General features: G+C 42.2%; 1 protein-coding gene across 6 annotated transcripts in view; it reads left to right on the forward strand.

Annotated features, from left to right (window-relative positions):
* The window catches only part of synrg (synergin, gamma), a 109919-nt gene that overhangs the window by 63651 nt on the left and 24369 nt on the right, over positions 1-21899 (forward strand). For all 6 annotated transcript variants that reach the window (XR_015073260.1, XM_085964926.1, XM_085964927.1 and 3 more), the window contains 4 exons: positions 7919-8548; positions 10656-10816; positions 11737-11790; positions 15335-15431. Coding sequence is in view for 5 of the 6 variants with exons in the window: in XM_085964926.1 (XP_085821052.1) it covers positions 7919-8548; positions 10656-10816; positions 11737-11790; positions 15335-15431 (942 nt within the window). In the remaining variant the exon portion in view is untranslated. The remainder of the gene's footprint in view (positions 1-7918; positions 8549-10655; positions 10817-11736; positions 11791-15334; positions 15432-21899) is intronic.

Genomic DNA, 21899 nt, shown 5'->3' on the forward strand with positions numbered 1-21899 from the left:
TGGTACCTGACCAGTGTTGTTTTATGCTCTTTTGAATAACTGAGCCTGTTTCTTGAGATTACACAAAGCAATCATGAGCCTTAACAATCAAAACATTCCTGAGAAGATAGGGACCATTTATAGTCCAATGTTTATATGTCTATAAGAATAAAATTAGAACACGCACTACTTGATATGATATAACCGCATACTTACTTCAGTCCATTAAGAAAATGTTGTGAAAGTATATCACATAATACTCGGTGCCCCCTTACTGTGTGTACTTTAGTTTAAGCACCACCTCAACTGTGATTATTGGTGTGAAGTTGAGCTGCACAATTATGTTGATTGATTATATGTAACTTTTAAAAGCCCTGCTTACACAACCAATGACTGACTGAATCAAAACAGCAGCATTTGATTTTGATCTGACTACTGCTGATTTGAGTTAAAAGTTGCACCTCAGATTGACGAACTAAATGTGAATAATGTGTAAACTTTAAAAGGCCCACCACGTAAAAAATATTTAAAATTCCTTTCCTGGTGGATCAGATTGAGGCCAGCCCAGCAGAATCACTAAATTATTTCAAAACGGGCTGAGGCAGCACGCTCAATGACTGCAGCAGCAGCAAATGCAGGAGAAAAACATTTTGCCAACAGTCACAGGGTTTGGTATTTGCAGTAAAGATTGACACCTAATGTGTGAAGGGCCTCGTATTAGAATGGATGAGAAACTTACAAGAAATTGTTACGGTGTGTAAGCAGGCTAAACTACGTTTTATACGTGTGGAGGACCCAAACTGAAGGCTAACTCTTGGATTAAAAGTAAATGTTATGGTATGAGTAGAGCGAGACATTTGCATTTACTGATGGCTTCCTTTACATTATTTTACATTTGATCCTCACTTAAGAGGCATCTCTAATTTCCTGAACTCTTAAATGTACTGTGCCTACTTGATTTGCAGTGCATAGTCTTGTGATCTCATAGAAATGTCTTGGAGATGTAATACGGAGCAAGTCTGAAGTGAATTTGTTTTAATCTGAATCTAGGCCACCCGTTGCTGTGTTGTGCAATTCAGTCTGAACTCACTTTCAGCGTGAGAAACAACAATTACATGTAGCGTGTTGTAGCAAACTTGAGCTGATGTTTTCCATACTTATCGCAAGGATTTAGTGTATTCTGCCTAGTGTTTTACATTGGAAATTGTTTACAACCAATATGAATAGCAAAGATTTTAACCATGTTAGTACCAAAATAGTATCCCGAGACAATCGTCCATTGAATTCTAAACAGTAATGTGTTTTTACTCCAATTAAAAATCTATCTTATCAGTGGGGCTTTTGTTAAATAAAAAAAAATCTCTACTAGCCACTGATGAAGGTGCAAAATATTCTGAACCATTCTATTCTTAACAGGTGTATAATTAACATATCTGTGCTGAAAGCAGGGTTGAAATTCATTTTAATCATTTTCTTTGGTTTCATGTCTAACTTTTCTGTATCTAACCAAAAATTCTGTAAAACTTTTTGTTTCAAATCAGCTTTACTGATGACTTAATTCTATACAGTAGAGTCCAAATAAAAGCATACCCGACGCAAGCATAAAATCCCAATTTACTCCCCCTATGTAGAATTTCTGATCTAAATCCAGTGCAAGAATAGATGCCTGAAATCTCTGGTAATCAATGTTGGTTATGCCTTTATCAGGATTCAACTGCATTCTAACAAATTTATCCTATTGCTTTTTGTAATAAAGTGCAATCTCTTGTATGAAAATGCTTAATGCTTTAAAAGACCTTCTACCTGAATCTGCTTTCTTAAGCTTTTCTTTCTGTATTTTACTCTGTTTGCTGAGGTGTTGCATGTGAAGCCTAATCTGTATTTTAAATAGCTGTAACACTCTGTAATGTATGACTACTGCATATAGTATTTTCTGACTTTTTTCTGAAGTGGCATCTTGCTAATAAACATTGATCTTGGAATATTTGATGGTGTAATGTCATGTTGACTTGCCCTAAACTAAAAGTGCCCACAGCAAGTGGTGCATGTCCTATTTATCAAACTCCTGCAAGTGTACAAAAAGATTTGAACTAACAGAATGGATGTGTGATGCACTGACAGTGACATGTAAAACCCATTTTTTTTAAACCACGATAAATTTCAGATCATGATCACAAAAAAATGTTTTCTTTGGCCACTGAAGGCTAAATGATGTAACTTCTCTCAAATATCTTGCATGCCATCTACATTTTTGTCAAAAGGAAGACTCCCGAGATGTGAGTTATATCCCACAATTGTTTTCTCTGTAGTTGCTCTGTTATGGCCAGTTCCACTGGTGTGATCATCATATTTTGGGATTTGAATTTTTGGGGGTGAAACTTGTTGATCTCCCGTGACAGAATCCTAAGAAAAATTCTTCCTCTGTCACTGCAGTTGTGTTCCATTCTCTAATGCATTCTCTTTTTGTCTGTATCTTTCCATATGTCTTCTTCTTTTCCCTCTTCCTCTCTGGTTCTCATCCACTTTGTCATTGTCATCTTTCTTTCTCGGTGTTTGTCTTTAACTCCTTTTGTTCCAATTTCTGTCTCCCTTCATTAAAGAGTCTCCTCCAATCTGTCTCATCTGTCCCTAAATATCTCTCACACTGCATGCTTCTCAACACATGTTGCTTTACTGATTTTACTCAATTTGTATTTTTTTTTTTTACTTTGGAACTCCCTCTTCTCCAAACCTACCTTTTTTGACCATGCCTTTGGTTATCTCTCCTAACTACTCTGCAACACCTTATGGCATTTGTGCCCTCCCGTGTGAAGTGTCGTGGAGCATTCAAAGTTTTGTTGTAAAGGCGAGGGCATATAGCAAGAAGGTTGATAACGTGTTGGAGGTGGGTACTAGGTCTGAGTGGAGAGAGGCAGGGGACCAAAGCCACCCTGGAACTGCTGTATTGTTCTGGTGAGAGGGAACCTGGGGCCTGGGTTGGGAGTAAGGGAATAGGGGCTGGAGGGAACATGGGACTGGGAGGGAGGCGAGCAGTCTGGAAACTATGCCTACCGATAGTCATATAGCCTTTCTGTTGTTGCAGTGGATCAGAAGCCATGGGGGCCACTGCATCATGGAGCGTCTAAAGGGCTGGCACAAAGGCTCGGTTGGAAGAGAGTGTCAAGTTCTGGTTGGGAAGGACTGGAGCTGTTGGTCATAACGTTGGGCTTGGAAGGGAGGGAAGAAGGGAGGGGCAGGCAGTGGCCAGGCAGCACAAAGCCGAGGACTGCAGCTGCAGGTTGGGCTACAGGGCCAGGGAGAGTGGCAGAATTTGGGCATTGAGCTGGGGGAGAGCAGTGGGAGCAGGTTCTGCACATGGAGAATAGAGAGAGTGACCAGAGTGCAACATAGAGCTGGAAAGAACAGTGGGAATGGGCCCGAGAACTATGCAGAGCTGTAAACCCATACAACTACTGCAATGGTGGCAGCAGAACTGGCGTACTCAAGGTGGACCACAGTAGGAGGGAGGAGAGGCAGAGCTTGGGGTATGCCTGGAAGGGAACAGAGCTCAAGCAGTGTGTAAAATGCCTGGGACTGAGGGGAGAATGGGAACTCTCATGACAGTGAAATAACTAACATTGTAAACTCACCACAACATTACAATCAAACAATAATATAACAAGCAAGCATATCAAACAAATATTCATGTGACTAACCGATCTCCTATGGCATTGCTTAGCAGATATCCTGTGTTATAACAATAATGTTATCAACAAAGTGTGATGGGGAAGGTGTTACAGGAAGTATATGTGACATTTACAAGAAGTGTACTATACGCAAGACAGTTCATATATTAATATACCTAATTAAAAATGAATTGGATAAAGAGGTTAAATGCATCTGGAGACACTGACTGCTAGTTAGGTGTTAGTGTGATCTGACTTTGGAATGATTATGTTTTCAACATTCTCAAAGCAAATTTTCACGACAGAAAATACAATTAGAATAAGACGTCATCTTCATAACCCGTGAACTATTATGCAGAACTGGGCTTACATTTACTGCAAAGTATTTTCGTCAGGGCTTCCTGGGAGACACGATAAGGTACAACATAAATGCAAGTCTTTTTTCTCTCTCACCATCTTTAAGTTGGACACAACATTTCTATTGGCGACCTTTAGCTTTTCCATTCGTTTTGATCAGTTAGCTAAATCCTGCAAAAAAAATTTTTTTTTTTAAAGAAATCTGACTGGATTAACAATTCTACAATACCGTAATTATTCAATTCTACCAGTTCTGACTATGTCCAGTAAAGCACAAGTGTGGACTTTATTGATAGCATTTTTGCAGCCAGGTAACTATTGGAATTGAAACCAAACATTAATCAATGTTTTGACTTGTCGTTGTTAAATGCACATTTTTTTTTTTAGGATTGTAATTTATTTTCTAAAGTTTAAGATTTGCCCCCACTCCTGCAATTGCCTCAGTCAGTTTGGAAAATTTGAATGCAATTGTCTTCATCTCTTTTTTTTTAACTGTGAGTAACATAAAGACAACTTTGGCATCTAACAATATTCTCAGCAGCCTTCCTTAGTTAATCCATTCTTCAGAGCTGTCCTGCTACCTTGCAGGCTTGATTCCATTGCCATTGGGGTCTTGATCTCAGCACTGCATTTGAAAGGAGTTGTGACTAATAGTCACCTGCCCACAGAAAAGGTGAAAATCTGAGAGGGTTGTTCATGAGTCACTTTGGACATGTTGCAGCATCCAATTCAGAGCAGTAATGCAGAAGGCCAGGGAACAGTTCATCTTCCTTATTCTAATAACAAGTACCTGGCCCAGGGAAGAATGGGTAGAATATTCCCTCAAGTTTTTTTTAAATAAGTTTTAAAGAAAAATAATAGTTATTGAAGGCGCTTCTGGTTATTGTCCTTTCTTTCTGCTCTCATTAAGTGGCTTATGTTTTTTGTGCTTAACTTTGAGAAAAAAGTAACTCGTCATGTCATGCTAAAAGACCTCTAACTTTTGGGATTGTGTTTGCTTGCTGGATGAGTTACATTCAAGTAGGTTCCTTGTTTGCTAAAAAGGAATTCTATCTGCCCTATCTGTAAACTAATCTCCCTGTTTCTAATAGGAGGTTCAGCCAGTGTTTAGGTTGAGAAGGTGACTTTCACAGCATTGCAGTAAGTGCTAAGTAACTAGCAAAGAGATCATGTTATGAGTATCCTTGACAATTAGCAGCTGACTTGTACTTCTCACCTTACGTAAACCTGACCAGGGAGGTGTTCATTGTGTGCCTCCTTTCACCACCTTTTTAGGCGAGCATTATTTCCATCATTGTTGCACTTTCTCCTTCACCCTGAAGAGTGAGCTGTTTGGAATGGGGCAGAGGTTATTCCTGGCCATCATTTGTGCTGTTGCATTGAGATCTAACTGGAAATAATCCTGTGGGGAGGGTGAACTACCCCATTGATATTTCTCTCTCTTTCTCTCCCCTTGCCCTCCCCCATACATCCTCATTAAGCGTTTCGCTGCTCAGAATTGATCCATATGGTTCTCACCTGAGCATTGTCAAAACCTGACCGATGAGGGAAAACTTGACTTTGAATATTAACGAGTGTTATAATTTCAACTTCTGGGACTGCTGATTAGGTGTCCAGCAGTCTTCATGTCTGTGTTGGGGCTGTATCGGGTCCAGGTCATTTATATTTATAATCCAGAAAATCTAAGCTACTCGTATCTATAATAGCAAAACAATGCAACAATTATATTTTGGTAGCTGATGCCCAGTAGGATTAGGTTGGTAAGAAGCCAGTTACTGTACCAAGATTTGACCTTCCATGCAGAAATACACCTATTTTAACATCTGAAGAAAGCTAGATTTTTGATGGGACAGTTTATTCAAAAGTACATGCAGCCATTCGGTTATGATTACGTGTGACTTTTGACCAGACAGAAAAACAAATTCAAATTCCTTATAACTGATAAACTTGATGAAGTGAAGTCTGAATAAAGATCTATCGAATCCAAGAACAGATTTAAAGTGATTGACAAAAGAACCAGAGGCGGCATGAGGAAAATCTTTTTTTTAACCCAGCGAGTGGTTAGGATTTGGAATGCCCTGTCTGATTCAATAGTAGCCTTCAAAAGGGAATTGGATAAATACTTGAAGGAGAAAAAATTGCAGGAATATGGGGAAAGAGCGGGGGAGTGGGACTAACTGGATTGCTCTTCGACTGAGACGGCGCAGATTTGATGGGCTGAATGGCCTCCATCTGTGCTGTACTATTCTATGATTCTAAGATTTACACAAGGGAACATAGGCTGTATCCAGATATGACTAATGTCCATTTTTGAAGTACTCTATTACAGCTTGATGGTACTTGAATATTTGTTCCTAATGAGAGGTGAAACTGTGACAATTAATGCTTCTTAAGATGAGCTTCTGCTTCAGAAGTTGACAATGGCATTCTATAGTTGAAATTTTAAAAAACATTTCATCGACTGTTGTTACACAGTATTCAAAACAATCTAATTTTTATCTTGTTAATAATAATGTTCTCTGTTTACCCACAGAGTGGTAGTTTTGGTTTCAGCACAGCTGTTAGTAATTTATTCTGACCATCACTGTTGGCGATCGTCTGCATTTGCTGCAGATTTCATTCCCGATCTTGCCATCAGGCTGCTGCTTGGCAGCATGTTGTGATTGTTTTCAGGCTAATGTCAGCACCATCAAAGACAACAGAAAGCTATGTAGGAAATTAAATATTAAAAAAAAAGATTCCAATGCCTGCCTTTGGTCTGTGAATCAGGATATCATATTGAAGATTACAGAAGCAAGATTGACAAATTGCCATCATTTCTTGAATTTTTTTTAATCCTTTTTGTTTTTTAAAGTGTTTCCCTGCACTGTAGAAACATTTCCATGCAATGAAATTGGTCAGATGATCTGCTCATAGACCTGTCCTATTGACACCCTAACTGACTGCTTGGAGGTGGAGAGGAGTGGCCCTGGACCAGGATAACTGCTCTTTCCTGTAAGGCGCTACTGATCCTTACCTTTGTCCTCCGCCTGGTCAAGATCAGGAACCGGCTGTGTGGGATATCATGGGTGCTTGCCATTCTGTGGCACAGAACACAGGAGCTCCACCATGCAGTGACGTCCAGCTAATTATGCTTTTTTAAAATTCTGATTGTGTACATTTTTGCTGGCTAACTAAATGCAGCAGAACTAACCTAAAACTGTCAGAAATGTAACCATCTAGAATGCCGAATTCCATCTCAGCTTAACAAAGCTGAATACGCTGTCATACATGTACTTTGGGTTATCTGTTATTACATTGCCACGGTCTAAAGCATGTGCAGAACTCTTCAGAATTAACAGGCCACGCTTGTCTGGTCATGAGAGCAACGGTCGAGGAAGTAAAAATAACATGCTGGTTACGACTGGCACCATTCTTCAGCTTTACAGAGCTGAAGCTGACTGCCAAATCTGCTTTAATGTAAGTTTGGAGCACCGCTATCTTTAACATGAGTGACTCCAGGCCTACGCTTCAAGCTGAAAGAGAAATTACATTTGTCAGCACAAGACAAATCAGTCTAACGCTAAAGGATTTTCTTGCCACATTAGCTGGAAAATAAATTTTGGAACTCTGCCTTAGCAACAACAACAAATCCTAATCAGTGTTGACATATTATTTTAATCTCTCGGAGCAGATGTCAGCTGTGCTGCTGAAAACCTTAGAAGACCCTGCCAGTGGCTAAGAACGCTATCTCAAATGAATTAATCTGCTGAAATGCAAATAATCTGCAAGAATGTGCAGCCACTGATCAACTTCAGTCTTTGTAGTTTATTTGTTGTACAGTTGAGTACTTAAAGAACTGTCATTCTGCCAAATTAAAGCCTTACTTTAAAATTCAAAGTCTAAGGTCAATGATCAGATGTCACTGTTTCTTTCAGATCTGGACGACTTTAAGTTCGACCCCTTTGGTAACTTCAGTAATGGCTCCGCAGTGAGCAGTTTAACCAGTTACGATTGGTCTGAAAAAGAAGACTCTGGCACCCAGAGTAAGAAGCAGCCACCTTTCTTCCTCCACTCCGAAGGCAGATCCTTGTCCTCCACCTCAGTGCTTCAGAAGAAAGAAACCTCTTTCGGCAGCTCCGAGAACATCACTATGACGACTGTCTCCACGGTAACAACATTCTCTGCTGAGGACACCAGCTCGCCGCACAAGTTTGATGCTTTTGGAGACTTCAAAGAAACTGCAGAACGGACCAAAGAAAAAAAGGAAGGAGGAGGTGATTTTGGAGAATTTGCAGTTACTTCATCTCTGGAGGAGCAGATAACTCCGCCGAATGTGGCCGAGTCAAGCCTGGGTGATGCAGAGCAAAGGACCGCAGTCTCTGTCGCAAATGGGGTTTCTTCTGAAGAGACAAAAACTGAAGCCTTTGATGAATTTGGCGAATTCCAAAGTGAAAAGCCCAAAATTAGTAAATTTGATTTTCTTATGGCTAGTTCCCAGGGCAAGGTGAAGTCTAGCGAGGAGATGATCAAGAGTGAGATGGAGACCTTTGACCTTTCTGTACAAGGTATGTAGAGATCGTCTGTATCCTGTCTTAAATTGATTGTAATATTTTTACTTCTGGCTGCTTAACCTCAAAGTTGGATATTGCAAAAAGCTGTTTTTGCTGAAAACACAATTTAGATCTTGGGTTTTTGAGAAAATGATTGTGTCTTCATGTTAATCAAAAGCAAATTTAAAAATAATAGTAATTCTGTCTTTTCTGAATTTACAAAGAGTAAAGTTACTGATTGCACATGTGACTTATTAATTCACTTTAAGGTGTGGTAAAATGCTTCCTTCATTGAGTTGTCTCCTCAACAACAGCAATAACTTACATTTCATAGGATAGTTACAGCACAGAAGGAGGCCATTTTGCCTTTCAAGCCTGTGTAGGAAATGTCCCAAGGCACTTCACAGAGGCATATGGAGGCCAAGATATTAGGAGGGGTGATCATAAGCTTGGTCAAAGAGATGGGTTTTAAGGAGGGTCTTGAAGGAGGAGAGAAAGGTGAAGAGGAGCAGTAGTTTAGGGAACAATTTCAAAGGGTGGGGCCTCGGCAGCTGAGGGCACGGTCACTAGTGGTGGGGCAAAGGGATGGTGGGGATGCAGAAAAGGCCAGAGTCAGAGGAACAGAGTGTTTATGGCCAGTGGATAGTGCTTGAGAAGGTTAGAGAGATGGGGAGGCCATGGAGGGATTTAAACATAAGGATAAGAATTTTACATTTGAGTCACTAGGAGACTGGAAGCGATTGTAGGTCAGCGAGGACAGAGGTGGTGGGTCAGCAAGATTTGGTGCGGGATACAATCTGGGCAGCAGAGTATTTGATGAGCTGAAGTTTACAGAGGGTGGATGATGGGTTGGAGATGGACGATGTTGGCGGAGGTGGAAATAGGCAGTCTTTGTGATGAAGAGGATTTTTAAAATTCATTCACGGGATGTGGGCGTCGCCGGCAAGGCCAGCATTTATTGCCCATCCCTAATTGCCCTTGAGAAGGTGGTGATGAGTCACCTTCTTGAACCGCTGCAGTCCGTGAGGTGAGGGTACTCCCACACTGAGTGCTGCTAAGGAGGGAGTCCCAGGATTTTTACCCAGCAATGATGAAGGAACGGCGATATATTTCCAAGTCAGGAGGGTGTGTGACTTGGAGGTGGTGGTGTTCCCATGCGCCTGCTGCCCTTGTCCTTCTAGGTGGTTGAGGTCATGGGTTATGGGATCGGAAGCTCTGTTTGGGGTCAAATAGGACTCGGAGGTTGCAAATAGTTTGGTTCAGCCTAAGATAGGGGAGGGGGAAGGAGTCCTCGATCAAACTGCTCAGTTCAGTTAAACGTTTCCTCCTTGTGTTGGAGCCAAACCCCCCTCCACATTCCCCCTCAACCTCAGCCACCTGTTGAAATCCCAACTTTTTTTTTTAGCATCGCCAGTGACAATTTTTAACTTTGCAGTAAAAGCCATTACTTGGGTAACATGTTTTTGTCTTCTCAAACTCCTCCAAGAAAAAACATTGCTCGCTTCTCTGACTTTTGAGATAGCTGAGAGCAAGGGTCAGTCAATGAAAACTATTGGCACTTTATAACAGGAAAAATAGTCTAACGGTGGTTGAGACCTCAGTGAGGAAGATTCTTGATCTACAGTGCAATCCAGCAGTTTGTATCGTAATGCTCAAAGTATCAAGTTAACTGGCACGTTTTAAAATTGTGTTAATATGGAACCCTTATTAAAGTACCACAGAATGTTGAACCTTCTCTTATGAGCAGAGAGGATTTTCTAATAAATTATTGAGTGAAGCCTGTGCTTTAGTTTTTTCACTTACCTGGTGAGACGGGAGGCGAGCCCCAAGTATATTTAAGAAGGAGATAGATTTCTAGACACAAAAGGCATCAAGGGATATGGGGAGAGAGCGGGAATATGGTATTGAGATAGAGGATCAGCCATGATCTTATTGAATGACGGAGCAGGCTCGAAAGGCCGAATGGCCTACTCCTATTTTTCTATGTTTCTATGCTATGAGAACTGCTCCTTTCCATGGTTAGAATTTTGCGGTACATTGGCCAGACATAATTCGTGTTTCTGTGACTTTCTCTCAAATGGAGTAACTTGCTTAACACAAGATTTCAACCCCACCCCTACAGGATCTCATAAAAGGAGTCTGAGCCTGGGGGATAAAGAAGTAACCCGTGCACCACCAGCTTCAGAGCAGTCTTTCAGGGACCGATCAAATACCCTAAATGAGAAACCAGCACCACTGCCTGTCATCAGGGACAAGTATAAGGACCTAACTGGGGAAGTGGAGGTAAAGGTTGCGAGTTCAGAAAACAATTACTGGTTAAGCACGGAGCTGGAAGATGTTTGGGATTTCTACTTGGCGCTAGGGAAGGAAATTATAATTGTTCTCAGTTTCTAGCTTCAGAATCTCTCAATTCAAGTCAATTTTTATTTGTCATCTGTGCACGATTCCAGGTTTGGTTCTGCAAGAGAAGTTACACATTGTAGGAAAGGAACTGGTCCAACTCATTGGCACCAGGGGTAGTCTGAAACAGGCCAGGAAAGGAATGGCTTTGAGAAATTAATTTACGTGCGTATTAAGAGGGTAATTTTCACTAGTTTACTTGCAAGCAGTATGTGTTCAGCATTTCAAAATAAATGAACAAAACTTGTAAATAAAGTTGTATTTTTTTTAGTCTACAATATTTTATATAGCACAGTTTCACAGCTGGTGGGAAAAGTGTTACAAGCTAAATTTCTTTAGAGCTCAGCACACAAATTACCCTCTATATAGGATTATGTTCATGATAACTGGTGAGATTTACTTACCTATAATGTTAGTTAGAAAACAAAACTTGACAGTTTTTCTTCAGACCTAAAGTTTGAAGTAGGTATGTCTGGTGCTGTTGATATATTACAGATTTTTGGGGCCCTGTGGTTGATGATTATTTAAGAACCCGCTTGACTGTCTTGTGGTGACGAGTTCTGTGACCAGGACCACCCATGTATGTGATGGTTTTATCAGTTCCTGACCTGGGCACTCGTTAATGTATATTTCATAGAGCAGTATATTTAGACAATTCTTCTACTGTAGTATTTGCTTAATTACTATTTCAGTTTGACCACTGTCAGCTACATGTATATTTATTTTAGTATACAGCGTATGGAAGGAGTTGGATTTAGGTTCAAATAAGAGTTTGCGAATCACTTTTGTTGTCTCTGTTTCAGGAGAATGAACGCTACGCTTACGAATGGCAAAGATGTTTAGAAAGTGCATTGCAGGTAAAGCCTTCAACATTTTATGTAGTGCTGCATTGCAGTGGTATGCCACAGCAGAACGGTACGTCATTTTCAGAAGTATCTGGGCATTGTCTACCTGGACCTGAGTCTGAACTTGCTGTTAATTGACAAGGGGTGCAGTTGTGCATTCACTTTTTTGGATCCGTTTACAACAATGCAAAAGCGACTTTATAACTCTGAAGTAAATCTGAAATCTGACTCCAGGACGCTGCAGTATGAGATCCCTGCGGGGAGACCCTTCCGCTCCACTTGGGTTTAACACCAGTGGGCCGTTGAGTTTAATATGTACTCTGATGCTCTGTTTGGCCTTGCGCATGCTTTACAAACTTAAGCAGAGTTTAAAAAACTATATATTTTGAGTGTGTTGATGCTGCACTCTCGAGACATTTAAAATCTACTGGCTGGGGAGCGGAGCTCTATGAATGCATGGAGCTCTTTCTAGGGGAGTGCAATTCACAGCAACGTATAATGAGGGTTTTACTGACTGTTAACTGCTCGCTGCAATCAGCAATCTCAAATCAGTATAACTGCAGCTCGGGTCATTTAGTCTCCATCGATGTAGATTAGGACTTATTTCGGGTAAGGTACTGTGATTGAAACTGGACTCTGAATTTAATTTCCCAATTTGGACTGCAAAATGCAGTGCCTGTGTCGGTTCAACATAGTCTGAAATGTTAAACAAGCATTTGTTATGCGACTGCAACTTGTTTTACTTGCTTTACAAAAGGCGTAATGCTGGACAGTTCATAATTTGCTATGAAAATTGTATAATGGAATGCCACCTGTCAGAATATTATTCTTGACTCTTGTCCAGCATCCACAAGAGACACTAAATAAACGTGTCTGATATTGGTTTTGTTTCCACAGTTGAGTCTTGGTCATGATGAACAAAAATAACTGTGCAACAGGGATATCGCTTAGTGTTTTGTTTATATCACTTGTCTTTTTAACCTCTCTTTGGGTTTGAGGTGGCTCCAAAGTAACAGGCCAGATGAAGGAATCAGAACCAAATCAAGCCTCTTTGGCAAGCTTGGTAATCTGATACCGCAACCAGACAGATCTGCAATACTCCAGGACACTGTTGGTTCATTCAATGTGGAGGAGTAGGGTGCTGGGATTCTTCCCACTCTGCTCCAGATAAGCCTGCAAGTCAGTGCTGTAACAGGTGGAGTGTCCAGGTGGGACAAGCAGCGAGAAGCTTACCCGTGTTCATTAGGCTGCTTTGTTTTAACTGGTTGAACACCAGCAGTATCGGGCAAGGTAAAGGGGACGTTTCCTTAGAGGAAGAGAGTGCGCACTCCATGTCAGGCAAATGGAAACTCAAACTGTGGATTTCGAAGTAGTTTACTTCGGAGACCCTGAAGCATAGTGATGGGTTTCTGGGTATGTCAGACACTCAGCTGACCACAAAAAGGTGTTTCTTTAATTCAAAATGTAGACATTTATTTTTGGATTGACGTACCTTTTTGTGATATTAATGTGAAATAAAACTTTAATTTCTCTACCAGAAAAGAAAGCCTTGCATTCAATGTTCCCTCTAATTTTTTTTCCGTGCGTGGTCCCTTTAAGTAGCTGCGCAGCCTATTCAAATTTTTGCACATGCACGGTTTCTCCCATTTAAAAGCCTGTGAGCAGCCTGCGCGGGACCTCCAGACCGCTGCGCAGCTTAACGGGAACGTTGCTTGCATTTATATCGTACCTACCACATCCCCAAGACAACCCAGAACACTTTATAACCAATGAATTACTTTTGAAATGTTGTTTTGAAGGCAAATGTGGCAGCCAATTTGCACACAAGTCCCACAACAAGTGAGTTGAATGACAAGTTACTCTGAGGCTGTCTGTGCTCTAAATATAAGGTACTCCACCAATGGGAAAACAAAATAACAAAGGAGAATGACTTGACTCACAACCGTCACAAATGAGTTATCCTCCGTTTTCTCACAGGTTGAATATAGCCTGTATTCCCCACTAAGCATTGTTCTTTATATAGGTCTAGTCCAACTTTTTAATTATTAAAACCAGGCTGTTACCAGAAAGGACGCATCAGTAATAAGGAGTTGTAGTTCGAAGTTTTCAGTCTGACACCTGTCTGTTGCAGAGAGAGAATCCACAGAGGGTGAGATGATCTAGAGGGCGCTGATTGGTTGTTTCTGAGTGAACGAGACATGTAAATCCATCAAAATCCACTTTCTGTTAGGAATGCTGATGGACTCTTAATGCAAAGGGAAGCCATGTATATCTCTAGAATTAAAAGGAGGGCACATGGTAAAAACAAGTCAACTTAGCTAACAAGTCATGTGCAAGCACAAATCAGACTTAAACAAAAATACTTTTTCAGACTTAAAGAAAATAATTCACAGGAGAACAGGGATAGGCAACGGAAGCTGCATTCAGAACAGCCAAAACATCATTAGAGAAGGGGCTAGTGATAACTGTGGTAGCAATAGCTATGTTTGAAGTCAGAGGGCCATTAAGGACTGCATAGAGATTGAAGCTGTTCTCTTTGGCTCCCCGCCACAAACTCTGTTCCCTAGCCACCGATTCCATCCACCTCCCTGGCCACTGTCTCAGGTTGAACCAGACTGTTCGCAACCTCGGCATCCTATTTTACTTCGAGCTTCCTACCCCATAACCTTCCCGTCACTTGGACCGCCTACTTGCACCTCGGTAACATTGCCTGTGTCCGCCCCGCCTCGGGCCTTCCTCTGCTGAAAGCCTCATCTATGCTTTTGTTACCACCAGACTTGACTATTCCAGTGCTCTCCAGGCCGACCGCCTATTCTCCACCCTCCATAAACTTGAGCTCATCCAAACCTCTACTGCCTGTATCCCAACTCTCATCAGGGGTCGCTCACCCGTTACCTTTGTGCTCACTGACCTACATTGGTTCCCGGTCCAGTAACGCTTCAGTTTTACAATTCTCATTGTTGTGATTAAATCCCTGCATGGGCCTCGCCTCTCCCTATCTCTGTGACCTCCTCCAGCCCTACAAGCCTCCGAGTACACTGTATTCCTCCAACTTTGGCCACTTGTGTGTCCCCCACTCCCTTCGCCCCACCATTGGCGGCCATGCCTTCAGCTATCTTGGCTCTAAGCTCTGCAATTCCCTCCCTAAACCTCCCCGCCTCTCCACCCCTCTCTCTTTTAAGATGCTTCTAGTCACCCATCCTAATATCTTGTTCATTGGCTCAGTGTTGTTTTTTGTTTGATAACGCTCCTGTGAAGTGCTTTGGGATGTTTTACTACATTAAAGGCACTATATAAATGTAAGTTCTTATTGAAGGATTCATCATGGCAACTTCAAGTAGACTGTCAATATGCCAGAGGTTTTAAATACCCCACTAGCAATGCCACAATTTGTGAAACTATTGATTACTCCTGAGGTTTTGGTATTTGACACAAACATTCTGTTTAATTGCCCATTGATGGGTATACCAATTTGTTAATTGCTTAGTTTCATTTTTCCAGCCTTTATAATTTCATTGTAAATATCTTACAGGGCACTTTAAACATTTTTTTTTAGGTGATCAGGAAGGCCAGTGAGACCCTGAACGGAATCAGCAGTTCGACTGTGTGTAGTGAAGTCATCCAGTCAACACAAGGCATGGAATACCTCTTGGGTATGGAATAAATGGCAGCAATTGTTAATTGATATTGTTTTGTTCGTGCCGGGGGGGTTTCTGGTTATGCAGTGATGTATTTAGAAGACCCCCCATTTTGTCCTCTTGGAAAGGTGATGTCAGTAATATTTCTGTATCGAAACAAAACGTCATTACTTTATTAAAAATTCAACATCCTACTTTTTTTACTCCCTCTTTAGGTCTCCAGCGATACACTTTTGAAATCATACTGAGTAGTTTGTGGCCGAGGGGTGAGCAGATGACTGGCCCCTCAGGCTTTTACAAGCGTTATTGCTAAACCAACAGTTCATTAAAGTTGACTATTCCCTCCTCCCTCCCCCCTCCCCCACATTGGGAAGAGCCTAACTTTTCTTCAAGCTCCTCTTGCTCCTTGTGATCTGGAGCCTGCAGCATGTTGAATTGCAGGCAGGAATCCAGCAATTTGAATTTCATCAAATATTAAATGCTTTTTCATTATGCATATTCTCTAAATCTACTTTTGGCATTCTTCATTAGAATGGTCACGGAAAATATGTTTTGCAGGTGTTATGTGAAGGAAAATATTTGTGTATTTTGAAAATCACAAGGGGCCTTTATTTAATTTAGCAAATGCTGCAATTATTTTCAATGTAGGTAATTTTAACAAGGTGGTATTCAGATAAGGCTAACGGGTAGCACTTCTCGAACCACATTCAACAGCTTGCAGCACGCTGTCTATATGGTTAATTTATATCGTTGCTACTTTTTTCCCAACTAATATCCCCTTTTCCCCCAAAGGCACTGAATGCTAGTGGGAAACGGGTCCATCGCCACTGGAAGCTTTCCACTGGCCTGTCCAAATGATCATTCTTCATGCACGAGTCTACTCATTGAGTGCCAGCAGGCTATTTGGCTGCAGGGGGCATCACAGCCAAGCCCAATCCTGTCTTCACCCACCATCCATCCACATGCACTTTCCACTGAACAGCAGTGATGAGCAGAATTGGCTGATATGTCCTCTTCCGAGTCCAGGCAGGCTGTGACCCAATTGCTTGTAGTGGTCCACTTGCTATACCAGCTAATATCTGGGAACTAGGCTCAGACTGGCAATCAAATCTGCGACCCTGTGACTTATAGGGTTTAGTGTATGCAGTTACCTTATTAGAGAAGCTATTCATTCCAGTAATATATAGTCATAAGTTTTCTATATTTGTAGAGATGCAGAAAATAGTGAATTAAGCTGTAAATGCTTCCACTTGGTAGCATCGTGTGTGCACATTGTAATATAAATGTTGGCTGCATGTAGTCACAGTATTTAATATCCGTAACAATCATAGTGACTGTTTTTGGCTACCATGATTACAAATCTTAGTCAAAATGACATGATTGTACTATGTGTTTTAAAAAAAAAAAAATCATTCTAGAGCATCTTTAAATAGCTGAGAATATACCAAGAGGGCTGTGCTATAAACACTGTTTGATCAGGGAAATATTTTTAACTATTTGGCTCACCTTCAAATTACCTATTCATGATAACTAACAAAGTATTGTTTCCCTGCCATTTAAAAGGGGCTGGCATCTTTTTCACTTTGCTGCCTTGATTCTCTGCATTTCACTCCGCTATTTTGAGGATTCCTGTTGGCGAATAATTAAACAAATATAGAGATTCCTGATCTGTGAAAATACTGATAATGGGATAGAAAATCCATGATAAATGTATTGGCGCACTTATTGTAACTGTAAGACGCAACCTTATACATAAATTTGGAATTAGGAATGGCCATCGGACCCATCAAACCGCTTCCTTCTAACAGACCATGTAGTTTGGATCATCCAATTTATTTACTCTTCTGAGGGAGGTGGATAACTACACTTAACTCTTCCAAAAAGACTGCAAAATTTCTCCTTGACCCTCTAAGGCAGAGGTGTCCAACTGGCAGCCGCCCGACCCCCCCCCCCCCCCCCCAAGGAATCTGGCCATGGAAACCCAGGCAGCTTAGTCCTATTTGCACTTGTATTTCTTATTCACTGTTTTTTAGTGCCCATTTTTCATTGGTGGATGAATTGGAAACCAAGCTATGTTAGTATCAGCAGCTTGAGGAATATGCTAATTATCGAGAATATGACGATAAACTTTATTGATGGCCCCCCTGAGGCTCCATGTTGCACTTATTCAACCCCTTCGACATAAGTTTGGACACCCCTTCTCTAAGGTAATCTACTGAGACTTCAGGATATTAGCCTAACCTAAATTATTGTACCGTCGTCACCCGATGCATTTCGCAGGTCACATTTCCTTGGTTTCACCAGCACAGAAACTCATTGGCTCAGAAATTCGGGTCGGAGGCTTCCCGCGGGTGCAAGCCTCCGACCTGCACTTACCTTGCACGCCGGCCGTTGAGCTGTGGGCCCCCGTGGAATTGCGATCCTGGGCCTCCTCCAACTGCTGGCGCGCAGTGCTTGCGTATCCCAGGGGCGCAGTTAGTTCGATGCGTCCCCTGGGATCACGTGGGCTATGGAGAGCCAATGGTAGCAGGGAATGCTTCATTCATATAGGTTTGACAGGAAGACCTGTCAAACCTATAAAAACTATAAGCCCCAAAAATCACTAAAACCTCAAATAAATTTTTTTTTAAATCACATTTTTAAAATAAACTATAAATTACATGAAATAACTTTTAAACAATACAGCAATTTAAATTTTTGAAAAGAAATTACATTTTCTAACGGGGCTAAAATAAACTTACCTTTCTTTAAAGTATTTAAAAATAATAAACCTGTGGAAGAAATGTTTTAATTTTAATTAATTCACCACTTACCTTGTTAAAAGCAGGCCTTGCGACTGCTTTTTACATGTATAACTTCTGGAAACTTACCTTCCCGGAGAAACCTGGGAAAAAAACGTAAGTTCGATGCGCACGCGCTGCCTCTCTCGCGCACGCGTTCCACCTCTTAACCCCTTTCAGGGGAACGGAAGTGCCGGTTTCCCGTGCATGCACGAAACCGGCACTTCCATTGGGCCTACGGGTGAGTACCCCGTGCGTACTCACCCGTGGAGACCCGAATTTCTGGGCCATTGTGTTTTATGGAATATATATAATCGTCTGCACCCACACTTATTTTTAGTTCTGCTTTTAACCAGATATTTATCCAACTACTTTTTTTTAATATAAAAGTTAATTAACTGACCTGCTTGGAGTCTGTTTCGCAGATCATCCACTATGGGGAGAAAGAATTTCTTTCAACAATAGTTTTGCTCAAGGCTGATTAATTTTGTTCTTGCGTCTCGCAGTTCTGTAATCATAGTTTAAGTTAAGTAACTTCCATCTTAATGCTTTGCTGTATTTTAAAGACTAGAATCATGTCCCCTCTTAATTATCTTTTCTACAATGAAAGCAAGCTCATTTCAAAAAGCTGATCCATGTAACTTAAAGGTTTAAATTCTAGACTTGGCCTTGCCACTCTGCAAAGGATCAATGTTCTTTTGAAGGCAGCTTTCTTTATAATGGCGCACAATGGCTTTACTATTGAGTTACACAAAGTTGAAATAACTTTTAATCAAATGTACTTGAGCTGCATTTCTGTCCTTTTATTAGCCTGGTAGATGACACTTCAGATAATTGTCATAGAGCCATTCGGCCCATCGAGCCCACGCCGGCTCTCAGTAGAGCAATCCAATCAGTCCCATTCCCCCGCTCTATCCCCGTAGCCCTGCAAGTTTATTTCCCTCAAGTGCCTATCCAGTCTCCCCTTGAAAACATTGAGTGTCTCTGTTTCCACCACTTCCATCAGCAGCGAATTCCAGGTCCTCACCACTCGCGTAAAAAAGTTTTTCCTCACATCCCCCCTGTATCTCTTGCCCAAAACCTTAAATCTGTGTCCCCTAGTCCTTGTACCATCAACTAATGGGAACAGCCTTACCCCGTCTAGCCTATCCAAACCCGTTATAATCTTGTACACCTCTATCAAATCATCCCTCAACCTCCTTTGCTCTACTGAAAACAAATCCAGTTTCTCCAACCTGTCCTTGTAGCTAAGATTCCCCCATCCCCGGAACCATTCTGGTAAATCTCTGCACCCTCTCAAGGGCCTTCACATCCTTCCCAAAGTGTGGTGACCAGAACTGGATGCAACACTCCAGCGGCAGCCCAACCAGCGCTCCACAGAGGCTGAGCACAACCTCTTTACCTCTGCATTCAACACCTCCACCCATGAAGCCCAAGATCCCACACGCTCCACCAATCACTCTCCCAACACGTCCCTCCACCCTCCGGGACCCACGCACACCAACTCCCAGGTCCCTCCGTCCCCGCACACTTCCCAAAGCCGCGCCACCGCCTCTCCCCGTTCCCCCCGCCAAAATGCATCACCAAACTCCATCCGCCACCCGTCTGCCCACTCCGCCAGCCCCTCCACACCCTGCTGCAGTCAATCGGCATCATCCTCACTGTTTGCCACACCCCCAAGCTTGGCGCCATCAGCAAACTCAGAAATTCCACTCTGCACCCCAACATCCAGGCCATCCACATACACCAAAAAAAGCAATAGCCCCAGCACTGACCCCCGGGGAACACCACTGTCCCCCAGTTCGAAAAACAGCCATCTACCACAACTCGCTGCCCGCCATCCCCAAGCCAGTTCCCCACTCAAGCTGCCACTGATCCACCCACTCCACAAGCCCCAACCCTGCCAACCAGCATTCCACGCGGTACCCTGCCAAACGCCCTCCAAAAATCCACGCAGACAACATCCACCGCACTCCCCCCACCAGTCCCCTCTGCCACCCCATCAAAAAACTCAACTAGATCAGCAAAACACAATCCGCCCTCCACAAATCCATGCCGGCCCTCCCCAATCAGCCCAAATCTCTCCAAGCACCCGTCAACCCCTTCCCTGACCATTGCCTCCAAAACCCCACCCACCATCGATGCCAAACCAACTGGCCCGCAGTCACCAGGACACCCCCCCCCGCCGAACTACGGTGCCACACCCCAATCCTCGGGCACTTCCCCCACATCTAGGGAAGATTGGAAAATTATGGCAAGCCCTTCTGCTATCTCCTCCCCTAATTCCCTTAGCAACTTGAGGTGCAAGCCATCTGGACCAGGCGACTTGTCCACTCTAAGCATACCCAGCCTTTCCAGTACATCCTGTCTATCAATTTTCACCCCTTCCATTGCTTCTACCTTTTCCATTTCTACTGATATTTTGTCAGCATCCACCTCCTTAGTAAATACCGATACAAAGTACTCATTGAGTATTCTAGCCTTGCCCTGCGCCTCTAAGCACATAACACCTTCTTTGTCTCTAATAGGCCCCAGCCCGCCTCTTACTACCCGCTTACTGTTTACTTGCCGGTAGAAGATTTTTGGGTTCCCTTTTATGTTAACCGCCATTCTACTCTCATATTCTCTCTTTGCCAATCTTATTTTCATCTTTACTTCCCCTCTCAACTTATTGTATTTGGTCTGGTTCTCCCTTGAAGAATTCACCTGACATGCGTCATACACCCTCTCTTTTGTTTCATCATCTTCTCTATCTCCCTCATCATCCAAGGAGCCCTTGCTTTGGTTCCCCTTACCCTTCCCTCTTGTTGGAATGTACCTAGTCTATACTTGGAACATCTCCTCCTTAACGATCACCCAGTGTGCCGTTACAGTTTTTCCTGTCAGTCTTTGGTCCCATTTTACCCTGGCTAGATCCTTTCGCATCCCATTGAAGTTGGCCCTATTCCAGTTTAGAAGTTCCACTCTAGATTGCTCCAAAATCCTTTTCCACTTTTACTAATGGCCACTAATTCATTCTGTACATATTTCCTGTGCCATGGTACATTACATTTTTCCACATTAAAACTCATCTGCCATTCTTTAGCTTATCCACTTTATTTTCCCAGGTTCCTTTGAATGTTCTCAATCACTTCACACTAGTAACCTGGCCACGCAACTTGGTCCCGTAATTCGGGTCGGGGGCTTCCTGCGGGTGCAAGCCCCCGATCTGCACTTAGCTTGCACGCCGGCCGTTGAGCTGTGGGCCCCCATGGAATTCCGATCCGGGGCCTGGTCCAGCTGCCAGCGCACAGTGCTTGCGTATCCCAGGGGCGCAGTTAGTTCGATGCATCCCCTGGGATCACGTGGGCCATGGGGAGCCAATCGAAGCAGGGAATGCTCCGTTCATAAGTCTGACAGGAAGTGCTGTCAAGACTTATAAATACTACGGCCCCAAAACAGCACTAAATCTTCAAATAATTTTTTTTTTTAAATCACATTTTTAAAATAAACTATAAATTACATGAAATAACTATTTTAAACAATTTAAATTTTTGAAAAAAATTATTTTATTTTCTAACGGGGCTAAAAATAAACTTACCTTGCTTTAAAGCATTTAAAAATAATAAACCTGTGGGAAAAAATGTTTTAATTTTAATTAATTCACCACTTACCTTGTAAAAAGCAGGCCTTGCAACTGCTTTTTACATTTCTAACTTCTGGA

Source organism: Somniosus microcephalus, chromosome 22 (genome assembly GCF_052327205.1).
Source record: "Somniosus microcephalus isolate GS21.2 chromosome 22, FLI_Smic_1.0, whole genome shotgun sequence".
Classification (NCBI taxonomy): domain Eukaryota; kingdom Metazoa; phylum Chordata; class Chondrichthyes; order Squaliformes; family Somniosidae; genus Somniosus; species Somniosus microcephalus.